General features: G+C 43.8%; 1 protein-coding gene across 9 annotated transcripts in view; it reads right to left on the bottom strand.

The window, feature by feature from the left end:
• Window positions 1-15,020, bottom strand: part of TRAPPC9 (trafficking protein particle complex 9) — a 601,443-nt gene that overhangs the window by 481,271 nt on the left and 105,152 nt on the right. For all 9 annotated transcript variants that reach the window (XM_019801179.2, XM_034668653.1, XM_034668654.1 and 6 more), the window contains one exon: window positions 3,818-4,034. In XM_019801179.2, the coding sequence (XP_019656738.1) occupies window positions 3,818-4,034 (217 nt within the window). The remainder of the gene's footprint in view (window positions 1-3,817; window positions 4,035-15,020) is intronic.

Here is a 15,020-nt window from a genome sequence, read left to right on the forward strand (position 1 = left end):
TTAGAAAAAGGTTACCAAAGGACTTTTGCGGCTGCTCCCTCCAAAACAAACTAGCGTGGTTGAAATTTAAGGTGGGGGGGTCGGTTGCACAGCCAGTGGAAAGTACCTCTTTAAGATCACAGAATCTAGGGGCGCCTGGGTGGCTCAGTCAGTTAAGCAACGCCTTCAGCTCGGGTCGTGATCCCCGGACCCCAGGATGGAGCCCCACTGGGCAGGGAGCCTGCTTCTCCCTCTGCTTATTCCCTACCTGTGCTCCCTCTCAAATAAATAAGTAAAATCTTTAAAAAATAAAGACCACAGAATCTTAGAGTTATTTATTCCATCTCCCCTCTGGCAACAATTACTACTTTTAAATATTCTCTACCTTGAAATCCTTCATGAAGGAGACCCCATAACGGGTTTCCAACACAAACAGGTTATGGCACAGCGTTACGTCTGGGGCCCTAAGGGCTGGGCAGAAAAGATGAAGACTCCAACAGGGGCTCCTCCTGCCCCAGCCCTACTGAGCTCCTCTCCCACTGCCCTGCGCCTCACGGATGGCCGGTTCTTTCATGCACTTCTGATGCATCGTGCACAAATTCCGACCCACAGGCTTTATCCGGCAGTGAGGCACCTGCAAGCTCATGTATTTATTCCTTCCACCAATCCTCAATTTCCTTTGGAGCCTGGATTGTGTCTTATGCACCCAAGTATCCTTAACGCCTAGCGGGATGCCCGGCTCACAGGTGCGACTTCACAGGCATGTGGGTCAAGTGGAAAGCCTGATGAAACACGATGCCTCTATTTTCCAGACATCCAACTTAAGTATGTAGGGTAAAATGACATGATTTCTGGGATTTGCCCTAAGATACTTCAACAAAGAACAAATAAAAGAAAAAGAGTTTGTAAAAATAAAGCCCATGTGGCAAAGTCTTGATAATCACTTACTCTGGGCAATGATGGGCTCATTGTACTATTCTCTTTAATTTCTATGTATTTAAATTACTTCATAATAACTTTTTAAATTTAAATTCTTAGAAATGACCAAATCTACACACACACACACACACCAAAAAAACTACCTTAAATCCTAGAGCCTATCTTACAAAAACCTTTTGGAATGTAAAGCAGCAGCACTTCTCATACGACAGGGAAGGACAGAAAGTCAAGTCCCTGCAGTATTTTCATCATCAAAGAAGCAAAGACCAAATGCCAAAACGAAGTAAGAGATTTTTAAAAGGATTAAGAAGCCAAAATCAACTTCATGACTAACCAAGCCATGAATTCTAAATAACCCAATTAAACTAATCTCAACGTGACGGTATCAAGAAGGTTTTCTCACTTAAAAATTGGGCAGATATCACCATGTTGATTTTATTTTAAATGCATGATGATGCAGTTCCTACCACAGGCAACTGTAAGACTGACTATAAATTTTCTTAATGCTACTGTACAAGTCACATTGCTATGTGATTCAAATTGCCCCTCCAATAAAATCTGACTTTTTATTTGTAAACCAGATTTGCGACATATGACAAGTGATAACACTGTCAACACTCTTGCATTCCGAAAGTTCTTGATTTGAGAGTTTATTACAAATGTTGCCTTAAAGCAAATCCACCTGCCCTACCAGCCCCTCGTACGAGCTCTTAGGGAACACTGAGTCCCTCACTCGGGAAAAGGCTCATCTCCATACACAGCGTATTCCTGAATCTTCATACACAGCAACACAAAGGAGATTAAAGTGATAACCAGCAGCCCATTAAGCCGGCAAATACACACAGCTCGCATCTGCCCAGCTAGTGAAAATGTTCACTTTGAGAAATGGAAATATATTTTGGGTCCTGAGAATACAATTCACCTTCATTCACAGGTGCAGGGTTTGAGTTCATTTCTATTTAATTCTCTGAGAAATGTCTGAAATGGTCCAGAGCAACAGTGGAGATGGAGTTTAAAGTGATTTTTAATTCCTATTAAAAATACAGCCAGCCGGGGTGCCTGGGTGGCACAGCGGTTAAGCATCTGCCTTCGGCTCAGGGCGTGATCCCAGCGTTATGGGATCGAGCCCCACATCAGGCTCCTCTGCTATGAGCCTGCTTCTTCCTCTCCCACTCCCCCTGCTTGTGTTCCCTCACTCGCTGGCTGTCTCTATCTCTGTTGAATAAATAAATAAAATCTTAAAAAAAAAAATACAGCCAGCCAACATTTATCATTTGTACTTTATTTGATCTCACTTCCTAACCTTCTCTCAACCTCTTTCACAAAAGGATGGCAAATGTTTCCTCCTAAAACAGAAGGCTAAGTAAAAAGTACCAAATCACTTGGAGATTTGCTTATTTGTTTCATTTTTCACAAGAAACATTTGTGTTCATCTGCTTTAAAAATTAAGGCCAAGAAATTCTATTCAACAAGTGGGAGCCCACACATGTGGCTACAGCGGCCCATTAGGGTTTGGTCCTGCATGACACGTATCTCCTGGGACACCTGCCATGTGCCACCCAGGGGCCGGGGCGGGGGGGGGAGTCAGGTGCTCCGCTCTCACTGGCACACAGGCTGGAGTGGGAGGCGGCTGTTAAATCATCACCCCAACTGATTTTTTTTTAAGTAGGCTCCACACCCAGCACAGAGCCTGACTCATGGCTGGATCTCATGATCCTGAGATCATGACCTGCGCCAAGATCAAGAGTCAGATGCTCAACTGACTGAGCCACCCAGGTGCACCAACCCCAAGTGATTTTTAAATGCACTTGCAAATTATGGGGTGCCATAAGGAAGAACAACAGGATTTGATAAAAGAGGAAAAATAAGGGGTGCCTGGGTGGCTCAGCGTCAGGTTCCACGCTGGGCATGGGGCCTGCCTGGGATTCTCTCTCTCCCTCTGCCTCTCCCCCCATTCAAACATGCACACTCCCTCACTCTCTCTCTCTAAAATAAATAAAATCTTAAGAAAAGAAAAGAAAAGAAAAGAAAAAGNTCCCTCTGCCTCTCCCCCCATTCAAACATGCACACTCCCTCACTCTCTCTCTCTAAAATAAATAAAATCTTAGAAAAGAAAAGAAAAGAAAAGAAAAGAAAAGAAAAGAAAAGAAAGAAAAAGAAAAGAAAGAAAAAGAAAGGGTGTCTGCACAGGCTGAGGGCCACGGGCAGCTCTCTGCAGAAGTGACAGCCAGCCATGACCCGAAGGACGGACGGCCGCTACACAGTGAGGAGCGAGGGACAGTGTCTGGGAAAAAGGCCTCCGACTCTGGACTCTCAGATGTTATGTAGCCCAGGCGACCTGCTGTCCCTCTGGAGCCAGCCTGGAGTTACAAGTACCTGGAGAGCAGGTGGGACCCTGCCTCCAGGCTCCCTGAAGCACAGTAAGTGGGGATTCCATTCTCTGTGCAACTGGAAACTTTTAAAATACCCTTTATCCTCTCTCTTCGGAGCAACCGGGAGATTGCTCTAAAAACTGCCCTCTTCCCGAATACTAACCTCCTCCCTCTCTGGAAGGTGGCCTAAGTGAGCTCATACCCACCTCCGCAGCTCCGACGGGTCTCCCACCAACAACACTGAGCCTTCTGACTGTAAATCCCATAGCAGACTATGGCTTGTCCAGTTATTTCTGTCCTTAACTCCAATCACGACTAGCAGGGGCAGGAAAGGGACCAGCCCCCAAGCAAAGCACCACGCTTTCTGTTATAATTGTATTATAAGTACCCAACGCCAGGGTGGGGCTCCATCATCTTTGAACCCACTGCCAACCACAGTGTCTAACTGGGAGAGGAAGTGCTCAAACAATGAATGCAGTTATTGGATTCAAGCGACATCTCAGTTCCAGCAATGAGACCTTCAGTACCTTTGCTGAAGTCTTTGGGGTCCAGCGACAGACTGTAGCCAGGAAGCGTCTCCAGGAGGAGCTTGTAGCAGGCCCTCCAGCCCGGCTCCGAGATGCTCGGGGCCACGCACTGCATAGCGGCCACGCGCTTGAAGAACGCAGACTTTCGGTGGAAGCCAATCAGCTCGTAGAGCTCAGAGAGGATGCTGTACCGCTGGATTTTCTCTTCTTCAGAAAGCTGAAGCACAGACAGGAAGTAAAAAGCTTTTGAGAAAGGAAACACATAAAAAAAGCTTTTTTGTAAAACAGAGACATGACAAAACATTGAGGAAGGCCAGGCCTGGACGGTGCACCGTGACGACACTCCAAAGAAAAGCACAGAAACAGCATATGTGCAAGTCCCAAAGCCTTTCTGAGGCCCACCTCTTCAAGTTTGCCCTGTCCCTCGCTGGGAAGGCCTGTATCGTCTGCAGCAAATGCATTTGCTACATACCACATAAAGTGTACTTTTAGCTCCTGTATAAAAGAGAAAGAACAACAGCTCACCTAAACACTAGGGTTTCAGCAGGGACTTTCACCGAATACAAACTGCTCAAACCAGAGAATACACGGAATCACATAGCCGGACAACGAATCGTCAATCATCACAACACCCACACTTAGACTGAAGCCTTCGTTTGCATGTAGCTAGCTGTCCACTTACCCTAAACCATTGTATATTTTGGCCTCCTTTGTGATAGATTAATTGACCTTATAATTGTGGGTTTATTTCTGGGTGCTCTATCCTGTTTCATTGATCTACGTGTCTATTTTCGTACCACTACTATATTGTTCTGATTACTATAGCTTTGTAGGAGAGTCTGAATTCAGGAGTTGTGATACCTCCAGCTTTGTTCTTTTTTCTCAAGATTGTTTGGCTATTTGGGGTCTTTTGTGGTTCCATACAAATTTTAGGGTTTTTTTGTTCTAGTTCTCTGAAAAATACCATTGATATTTTGACAGGAACTGCTTTGAATCTGTACATCACTCTGGGTAGTATAGACATTTTAACAATATTAATTCTTCCAACCCACGAGCATGGAATCTCTCTCCATTTATTTGTGTCATCTTCAATTTCATTCATCAGTGTCTTATAGTTTTCAGAGTACAGGTCTTTCACCTCTCAGTTAAGTTTATTCCTAGGTATTTTATTCCTCTGATGCAATTGTAAATGGGGTTGTTTATTTCATCTTCTTTCCGTCATTTTATTATTAGTGTACAGATACACAAGGGATTTCTATATATTGACTTTATATCCCACAACTTCCCTGAATTCATTATTGATTCTAATAGTTTTTTGGTTGCATCTTTAGAATTTTCTCTATATAGTATCATGTCATCTGCAAATAGTGATAGCTTTACTTCTTCCTTACAAATGTGGATGCCTTTTATTTCTTTTTCTTGTCTGGTTGCTGTGGCTAGAACTTCTAATACTATGTTGGATGAAAGTGGTAACAGTGGACATCATTGTCTTGTTCCTGATCTTAGAGGAAAAGCTTTCAGCTTTCCACCACTGAGTATGATATTCACTGTGGATATGTCACACGTGGCATTAACTATGCTGAGGCACGTTCCCTCTACAGAGTCGAAGCATCACTTTCCACTCACAACAGTAATGTATGAGAACTGTTGCTCCACACGCTTGCCCACATTTGATGTTCTCAGTCTTTTCCATTTTAGCCATTCTGTGACTGTGATTTGCATTTACCCAATAACTAATGATGTTAGACATTTTTTCATATGATTTTTGGCCACCTCTATATCTTTCATCATATAGCATTTGTTCAAATTTTCTGGTCATTTCTTAAATTAGATCATTTGTCTTATTACTGAGACATAGGAGTTCTTAATATATTCTTTTTTTTTTTTTTTTAGGCAGAAGTGTTAACACTTTATTTGATAGGAATCTGAAGGTTCGCCTAAAATAACATTTTTTATTTTTTTTTAATTTATTTTTTTTATTATATTATGTTAATCACCATACAGTACATCCCCGGATTCCGACGTAAAGTTTGATGCTTCATTAGTTGCGTATAACACCCAGTGCCACGCAATACGTGCCCTCCTTACTACCCATCACCAGTCTATCCCATTCCCCCACCCCCTCCCCTCTGAAGTCTTCAGTTTGTTTCTCATAGTCCATAGTCTCTCATGTTTCATTCCCCCTTCTGATTACCCCCCTTTTCTTTATCCCTTTCTTCCCCTACCGATCCTCCTAGTTCTTATGTTCCATAGATGAGAGAAATCATATGATAATTGTCTTTCTCTGCTTGACTTATTTCACTTAGCATTATCTCCTCCAGTGCCGTCCATGTTGCAGCAAATGTTGAGAATTCGTTCTTTCTGATAGCTGAGTAATATTCCATTGTATATATGGACCACAGCTTCTTAATCCAGTCATCTGTTGAAGGGCATCTCGGCTCCTTCCATGATTTGGCTATTGTGGACAATGCAGCTATGAACATTGGGGTGCATATGGCCCTTCTCTTTACTACGTCTGTATCTTTGGGGTAAACACCCAGTAGTGCAATGGCTGGGTCATAGGGTAGTTCAATTTTTAACTTTTTAAGGGACCTCCACACTGTTTTCCAGAGTGGCTGTACCAACTTGCATTCCCACCAACAATGTAGGAGGGATCCCCTTTCTCCACATCCTCTCCAACAATTGTTGTTTCTTGCCTTGTCTATCTTTGCCATTCTAACTGGCGTAAGGTGGTATCTCAGTGTGGTTTTGATTTGAATTTCCCTGATGGCTAATGATTTTGAACATTTTTTCATGTGTCTGTTAGCCATTTGTATGTCTTCATTGGAAAAGTGTCTGTTCATATCTTCTGCCCATTTTATGATTTGTTTATTTGTTTCTCGTGTATTGAGTTTGAGAAGTTCTTTGTAGATCTTGGATACCAGTCCTTTATCTGTGGTGTCCTTTGCAAATATATTCTCCCATTCCGTGGGCTGTCTCTTAGTTTTTTTGACTGTTTCCTTGGCTGTGCAGAAGCTCTTTATCCTGATAAAGTCCCATAAGTTCATTTTATCTTTTATTTCTCTTGCCTTTGGAGATGTGTCGTGAAAAAGGTTGCTCTGGCCGATGTCATAGAAGTTGTTGCCTATGTTCTCCTCTAGAATTTTGATGGATTCCTGTCTCACATTGAGGTCTTTCATCCATTTGGAGTTTATTTTTGTGTATGGTGTGAGAGAGTGGTCAAGTTTCATTCTTTTGCATGTAGCTGTCCAATTTTCCCAGCACCATTTATTGAAGAGACTGTCTTTTTTCCACCGGATGTTTTTTCCTGCTTTATCAAAGATTAGTTGCCCAAAGAGCCGAGGGTCCATTTCTGGGTTCTCTATTCTGTTCCATTGGTCGATGTGTCTGTTTTTGTGCCAGTACCATGCTGTCTTTGTGATCACAGCTTTGTAGTACAGCTCGAAATCCGGCATTGTGATGCCCCCAGCTTTGTTTTTCCTTTTCAACAGTTCCTTGGAGATTCGGGGCCTTTTCTGGTTCCATACAAATTTAAGGACTATTTGTTCCAGTTCTTTGAAAAATGTCCTCGGTATTTTGATCGGGATAGCATTGAAAGTGTAGATTGCTCTGGGTAGTATGGACATTTTAACTATGTTAATTCTTCCAATCCATGAGCATGGAATATTTTTCCATCTTTTTATGTCTTCCTCAATATCTTTCAAAAGTGATCTATAGTTTCTAGCATATAGGTCCTTTACGTCTCTGGTTAAGTTAATTCCAAGGTAACGCATGGTTTTTGGTGTTATTGTAAATGGGATGGATTCCCTAATTTCTCTTTCTTCAGTCTCGTTATTCGTGTATAGAAATGCAACTGATTTCTGGGCATTGATTTTGTATCCTGCCACCTTACTGAATTGTTCTATAACTTCTAATAGTTTGGGAGTGGATTCCTTTGGGTTTTCCATATAGAGTATCATGTCATCTGCAAAGAGAGACAGTTTGACTTCTTCTTTGCCGATTTGGATACCTTTGATCCCTTTTTGTCTTCTGATTGCTGTTGCAAGGACTTCTAGTACTATGTTGAATAATAGTGGCGAGAGTGGGCATCCTTGTCGTGTTCCTGATCTTAAGGGAAAGGCTTCCAGCTTTTCCCCATTGAGAATAATGCTTGCAGTAGGCTTTTCATAGATGGCTTTTATGAGATTGAGAAATGTACCCTCTATTCCTACACTCTGAAGGGTTTTAATCAGGAAAGGATGCTGTATTTTGTCAAATGCTTTTTCTGCATCAATTGAGAGGATCATATGGTTCTTGAGTCTTTTCTTGTTGATATGATGTATCACATTGATTGATTTGCGAGTGTTGAACCATGCTTGCATCCCAGGTATGAATCCCACTTGGTCATGATGGATAATCCTTTTAATGTACTGTTGGATTCTATTAGCAAGGATCTTGTTGAGGATTTTGGCATCCATATTCATTAGAGAAATCGGTCTGTAATTCTCCTTTTTGAGGGGGTCTTTGCCTGGTTTGGGGATCAAGGTAATATTAGCCTCATAGAATGAGTTTGGTAGCTTTCCTTCTGTTTCTATTTTTTGAAATAGCTTTAGGAGAATAGGTATTATTTCTTCTTTGAATGTTTGGTAGAATTCCCCAGGAAAACCGTCTGGGCCTGGAGTTTTATTATTTGGAAGGTTGTTTATCACTGACTCAATTTCTTCATAGTTAATTGGCCTATTTAAGAAATCTATTTCTTCCTGTTTCAGTCTTGGTAGTTTATAGGTTTCCAGGAAGGCCTCCATCTCTTCCAGATTGTTTAGTTTTTTGGCATATAGCTGTTGATAAAAGTTTCTAATAATCCTTGCAATTTCAATGGTGCTGGTCGTGACCTCTCCCTTTTCAGTCATAATTTTAATAATCTCAGTCCTTTCTCTTTGTTTTTGGACAAGTTTTGCCAGTGGTCTATCAATTTTATGGATTCTCTCAAAGAACCAGCTTCTAGTCCTGTTGATCTGCTCTACTGTGGTTCTGGTCTCTAATTCATTGATTTCTGCTCTAATCTTGGTCAACTCCTTCCTTGTCAGTGGGTTAGGCCTGTCCCTCTGTTGCTGTTCCAGTTTCTTGAGGTGAGAATATAGAAACTGCATTTTAGATTTTTCTATTCTTTTGAGTGAGGCTTGGATGGCTATGTATTTCCCCCTTAGGACTGCCTTTGCAGTATCCCATAGGTTTTGGACCGTTGTGTATTCATTCTCGTTGGTCTCCATAAATTGTTTAATTTGTTTTTTGATTTCCTGGTTTATCGAGTCATTCTTGAGCAGGATGGTTCTTAGCCTCCAAGTGTTTGAGTTTCTTCCAGGTTTTTCCTTGTGGTTGAGTTCCAATTTCAGAGCGTTGTGGTCTGAGAATATGCAGGGGATAATTTCAATCTTTTGGTATTGGCTGAGACCTGTTTTGTGTCCCAGAGCATGATCTATTCTTGAGAATGTTCCATGGGCATTTGAATAGAATGAGTATTCTTTGGTTCTGGGGTGTAGTGTTCTATATATATCTATGAGGTCCAACTCGTCGAGTATGGCATTCAAAGCCTTTGATTCTTTGCTTAGTTTTTGCCAGGGTGTTCTGTCTATTTCTGATAGTGGGGTGTTGAGGTCCCCTACTATTACTGTGTTCTTATCTATATGTCTCTTTATTTTGGTTAAGAGTTGGCTTGTGTATCTTGCTGCTCCCCTGTTGGGGGCATATATATTAATAATTGTCATATCCACTTGTTGAATACTTCCTTTAAGAATAATATAGTGCCCTTCTGTATCTCTCTCTATGGCCTCTAGTTTAAAATCCAGTCTATCTGATATGAGAATTGCTACTCCAGCTTTCTTTTGAGGTCCATTTGCGTGGAAGATGGTACTCCATCCCCTTACTCTAAGTCTGAATGCATCTTTGGGTTCAAAATGAGTCTCTTGTAGACAGCAAATGGATGGGTCATGTCTTTTTATCCAATCTGCAACCCTGTGGCGTTTTATGGGAGAGTTTAAGCCATTTAGATTGATAGAGATTATTGACAGATATGATTTTAATGATGCCATTTCTCTTTAAAGTCTTTGTATCGGTTGTGACTTGCTGCTCTGTATCACTCTTGGGGCCTTTTTACCTTTATAGAGCCCCCCTTAATATCTCCTGTAGGGCTGGTTTCGTGGTTACGAAATTGGTTAATGATTGGCGATTTTGGAACGTCTTTATTTCTCCATCAATTCTGAATGACAGCTTTGCTGGATAAAGGATCCTTGGCTGCATGTTTTTCTCTGAAAGAGCTTTAAAAATGCCCCCCCAAGCCTTTCTCTCATTCCAGGTCTCTGTAGACAGGTCTGACGTAATCCTGATACCTTTGCCTTGGTACGTGAGAAATTTCTTTGCCCTGGCCGCTTTCAATACTGTATCCTTGGATCTAATATTTGCGAATTGCACTATGACATGCCGTGGCGTAGGTTTGTCCTGGTTGAGCTTGGATGGGGTCCTCTCTGCCTCTTGGACACGAATGCTTGTTTCCCTTGCTAGATTAGGGAAGTTTTCAGCTACAATTTGTTCAAATATCTCTTCTAGACCTCTGTTTTTCTCCACCCCTTCAGGGATGCCGATGATTCTGACATTGGATCGTTTCATAGAGTCAGTAATCTCCCGTAATCTACATTCGTGGGCGTGGATTTTTTTAAGACCAGCTTCTATTTTCGTTTTTTCTTCTACTAACCCATCCTCCAATTCGCTAACGCGTTCCTCTGCCTCGGTGACCCTGGCCGTCAGAGCCTCTAGTTTTGACTGCATTTGGCTCATAGAATTTTTAATTTCTGTCAGATTCGCTCTCATTTCTGCCCTTAGGGATTCTATATTCTCAGCAACGCTTTCTCTGATGCTTTTTTCAAGTTTACTCATCATCTTGACCATTGTTGCTCTGAATTCCATTTCTGATAATTGGGATACATCCATATGTATTAATTCTGTGGCCGAGGCCAATTCTGTGGCAGAGGCCACAGACTCATTATCTTTTCTTTGCTGGGGGGGACTTCTCCTTCTCGTCATTCTGATGAAGAGAGATTGCAGGGTTGTCCAGAGCCCAAGTGTTGACTGGGACCCAGGCCGTGCGCCCTTGTTTTATAGAGATCTTAGGGATGTGGGCTTCTTCCTTAAAGAGTTTATTTATTTATTTGAGAGAGAGAGAGACAGTCAGCAAGAAAGGGAACCCAAGCAGAGGAGTGGGAGAGGAAGAAGCAGGTTCCCGGTGGAGAAGCCCGATGAAGGACTCCTTACGGAGCGTTGTGATCACACCCTAATCCGAAGACAGGTGCTTGGTGACTGCGCCACTCAGGCGCTCCGGGTTGTGGGCTTCTTGATTTTTCAGCCTGCCTTCTGGGGGAGGGGCCTGCCTGCAGGTACTCAGAAAACCCTGTTTGGGTAGAGTCTCTGTGTCCCTTGCGAGGGGGGATGGGGATGGGCACCCTGTGAGCCGGTATTTCCGGGCTTTTGTTCTCTGGCGGCTTTCCCTGGCGGTTTGCTATGCCTCTTCTGAGAGAGCAGCAGCGGCTGAAATTCAGCCTCTGTCTCAGAACAGAGGGATCGCGGATCGTTCTCCACTGATGTTCTGGCCACTTTAACTCTGTTTCTGTTGGTGCTGCTCAACCCTGCAGCATCCCGGGCTGTGCGCCCCACACCCGGCGTCCCAGCCCTCACTTCCAGGGCCGGCACGTCTCTGTCCTTTGTGTTTCCAACCCCGCCCGCCGCCAGCCGCCCCGCGCGGGCTCCCGGAGCTCCCCGTCTCAGTCTGGTGTCTCACGGGTGCTGACCGCGAGTCCGCCTGCTCCCCCGTGCAGGTGGCCCTCCAGCCGCCAGCCGCCCCGCGGACGCTCCCGGAGCTCCCGGTCTCAGCCTCGATCCAGTGAGCACACCGGAGCTCCGGAGCTCCGTGAGATGCTTGGTGGTGCACGCTCCCGGCTCACGGACTCAGTCTGCCGTTTCCAGAGTGCGGGTCCGCGGTCCGCCCGCTCCCCGGTGCAGGTGGCCCGCCAGCCGCCCTGCGCGCGCGCTCCTGGAGCTCGCGTTCTAAGTCTGTTGTCTCGCGGGTGCCGTCCGCGAGTCCGCCTGCTCCCCCGTGCAGGTGGCCCGCCAACCGCCAGCCGTCCCGCGTGCGCTCCCGGAGCTCCCTTCTCAGCCTGCTGTCTCAAGCGTGCGGGTCCGCGGTCTGTTCGCTCCCCCTTGCAGGTGGCTACCGCTTCCCGGCGCCCTGACACGGCGGCTCCCTCCCCCTTCTGTTTAGCTTCCGATATCTGTGCGCGGTTTCACGGCTCCCCGCTTCGTACCTCAATACTCAGCGCTGGAGATGTTCATTTGTAGAGATCCAGATGTATCTTCCTGCGTCTCAGGCTGATTCCGTGGATGTTCCTGCTGGTCTGGTACCTATCCAGCTCAACTCAGGGGGACCGGCTGAAAAAGGGGTCCCCTACTCCTCCGCCATCTTAACCTCCCCTCTAACCTTAATATATTCTTAATGTCATATTTTCCCAGTCTGCTGCCCATTCATTTTCCAAAAGAAGTCTTTTGAGAAGCAAAAATTATGAAGGAGCTCAATTTATCAATTTATCAATTTATCAATTGTAAAGTAGCTCAATTTATTCTTCTTTTATGGTTAATGTTCTCTGTGCCCTTGCCTAAGGGACTTCCGCTTACCCCAAAGTCCGGAACATATTCTCCTATGTTTTCCTATAGAAGCTTTGCGATTAGGTCTAGGATCCACGCATATGCTAATTTGAAAGAGACACAGTCTTTGCTCTCTTTGCATACGGTACCAGTTGCAGAGAGATTCCAGTGCAATGAGATACAACCATGAGCAGAGGACTGAGGAGGTCTACACAGGAGAGGCAGGAGTACTTAATGCTTTTATCACGTACCTGGAAACTACCAGACCTTCAACTGTAGTTTTAAATATGGAAAAAGATACTGGGGAAGGTAAAAATATTAGTGGTCATAGCCAGTACCCTCAATGAGGCCACCATCTAAAACAAAGATCACTAGCCTTGGCCTCCAATCCATCAGAGTTCCCACTGATTCTTTCATGGACACTATTTAAGGATGGAAGACTGGAATACTCTGATCAGTAAGATACTCTTTCATTTGAACATAACGAGAAACCAAATGACAAATACTACATTGTAAGTGGAACTGCAATCACTCCAAGCCCCAGAAAAGATTCTTAATGGAAAAATCTTGGGCACAACTGCTTCAGAGCCCCAGGAAAACACTTAACTGAAAAGCTCCTCATTGGCCATGGGCCCTGTGAGCCTCAGGACAAAGCCATGTCAGGTCAGCATAGACATCCACAGCACAAGAATCTGGGGAATATGAATGAGTCCCAGGCAAAATCTTAGGCCAAGATCCTCACAAAATTTTGAAATGAAATCAAATTCCCAAACTCATTTCTGATCTGCTGCTCTTTTAGGGAGTATTAATCAACACATCTTTGTTCTAATTTTTCAATAAGCTGTACAGCCACAACGGCTGAGCCCACCAGGGCCCAGACGTTTACGTGAAGCTCCAGTGGAAAGTAACTCAAAGACTACTCAAGACAAGTAGCTTCACTCATAAGACGGACTCTGAGGGATTCAAATGTTAATTCACTATTCCTTTTCCAACTGGAAAGTAAGTTCACACCTGTTTCACTCCACCAGAAGCAAAGCAATAAGAGTAGCAGGAAACTCAGACTTAGGAAGAGTCTCCTGGTTATCTGGAAGGGTGTACAGACACAGGAATCAGAAAGACCCAAGTGCCAGTCCCAAATCTGCACATTACTAGCTTTGGCACTTCCCTTATTAACAAGGATAATAAAATCTAATCATGACTATTGGAAAGACTACCTGAAATAACGTATACAGTCAGCATAGCTTAAAGCTCCCGATGAGTGTTCAAGAAATGGGAAATACCATTGTTAATTAATGCCTTTGATGTCATTGGTGTTAACCCAAAATTAGCCAGCCAGAGATGCTCCTGAAAATGCCTCACCAGCCTTTGGCCTTCCCAAACATGGGCACTGGCAGTGACCTGAAGAACAAGGCCACGGTAGTCACTGTGAGATGGCCTGGTGATGGCACGCCTGCAATGACTGTGAAATAGCAGGGCAGGAAACTGCGGAGACCGTACATTCTCAAGTGTGGAAAACACATTCTGTTTCTACCCACATTTATTTCTAGCTGTAATTATACAGAGAGAAAATATATATTCAAAATTACACAAATTTCCATATATGTGTGTCAAAACAGTTTGGAAAGGAAAGAATGTAACTCTCTTCCCTACATCCCAAAGCAGGGTTACAAGGTTTGTACCAAGGGCCTTTCTTTAAAAGCCATCTGCTAAAGTAACTGGATCTCTTTTCAGTTTTAATCATTCAAAAGGAAAGGATTAAAAACAAAACAAAACAAAATTACGTAAGACCTGGTCCCTCAATCCCTCAGTGGTTGACAAGGTCATAGAGGAGACAGACAAGCCAACAAGGAGTCACTTTGCTGAGTTCCCAGTGCCAGAGAAGATGGATGGAGGGATGGATGACGTGGGGGCAGTTGTGCCTGCGCTCTTGGGCAGGCACCTAAAAGGCTCCTGGAGCAGGTGTACATACCATATGCCCAACACATTGGCAAACATTAGAGAGAGGGGAAACTTTACGAACAATCCACACCCTTAGTCTGCTGACCAAGTGGCAAAGTCAAAGCCAAAACCTTACTTTGCTCATCTTGATTCCCTTGGACTCATTCTTGGATGATCTTAGAAACCAACTCCTCTGGCCTGGCCTCAAGAAGTCCTGCGTACTTTCGCTATCTCCAGGTTTAGTGAGCAAGCAAGCTTGGGTGTACTCTGGGACTGCACAGACTTGGACTATGTCTTTCCTAGCGTTTATTTTTTAATTCTAAAGAGTCCTGAGTTTTTTAAGTATATTCTCCATAAAATCTATTCCCTCCAATGACAACTCATGGAGCCTGAAATTAAAAGCCAATTAAATGAGACCATACCCAGCCAAACTGTCACCCACCCGTCATCACTTTCTTCATATCCTCTCCTGCATGACTGTAATAAACGCCTCCCTTCACCAAGCCTACAAAACACAGATTTGTCTCCTCAAATAGAACATGAGCTCCATAAAGAGGAGACTATTCCATATTCACCTCTTAACTCCTAGCATCTGCAA

Source organism: Ailuropoda melanoleuca, chromosome 9 (assembly GCF_002007445.2).
Source record: "Ailuropoda melanoleuca isolate Jingjing chromosome 9, ASM200744v2, whole genome shotgun sequence".
In the NCBI taxonomy this organism is placed as follows: Eukaryota; Metazoa; Chordata; class Mammalia; order Carnivora; family Ursidae; genus Ailuropoda; species Ailuropoda melanoleuca.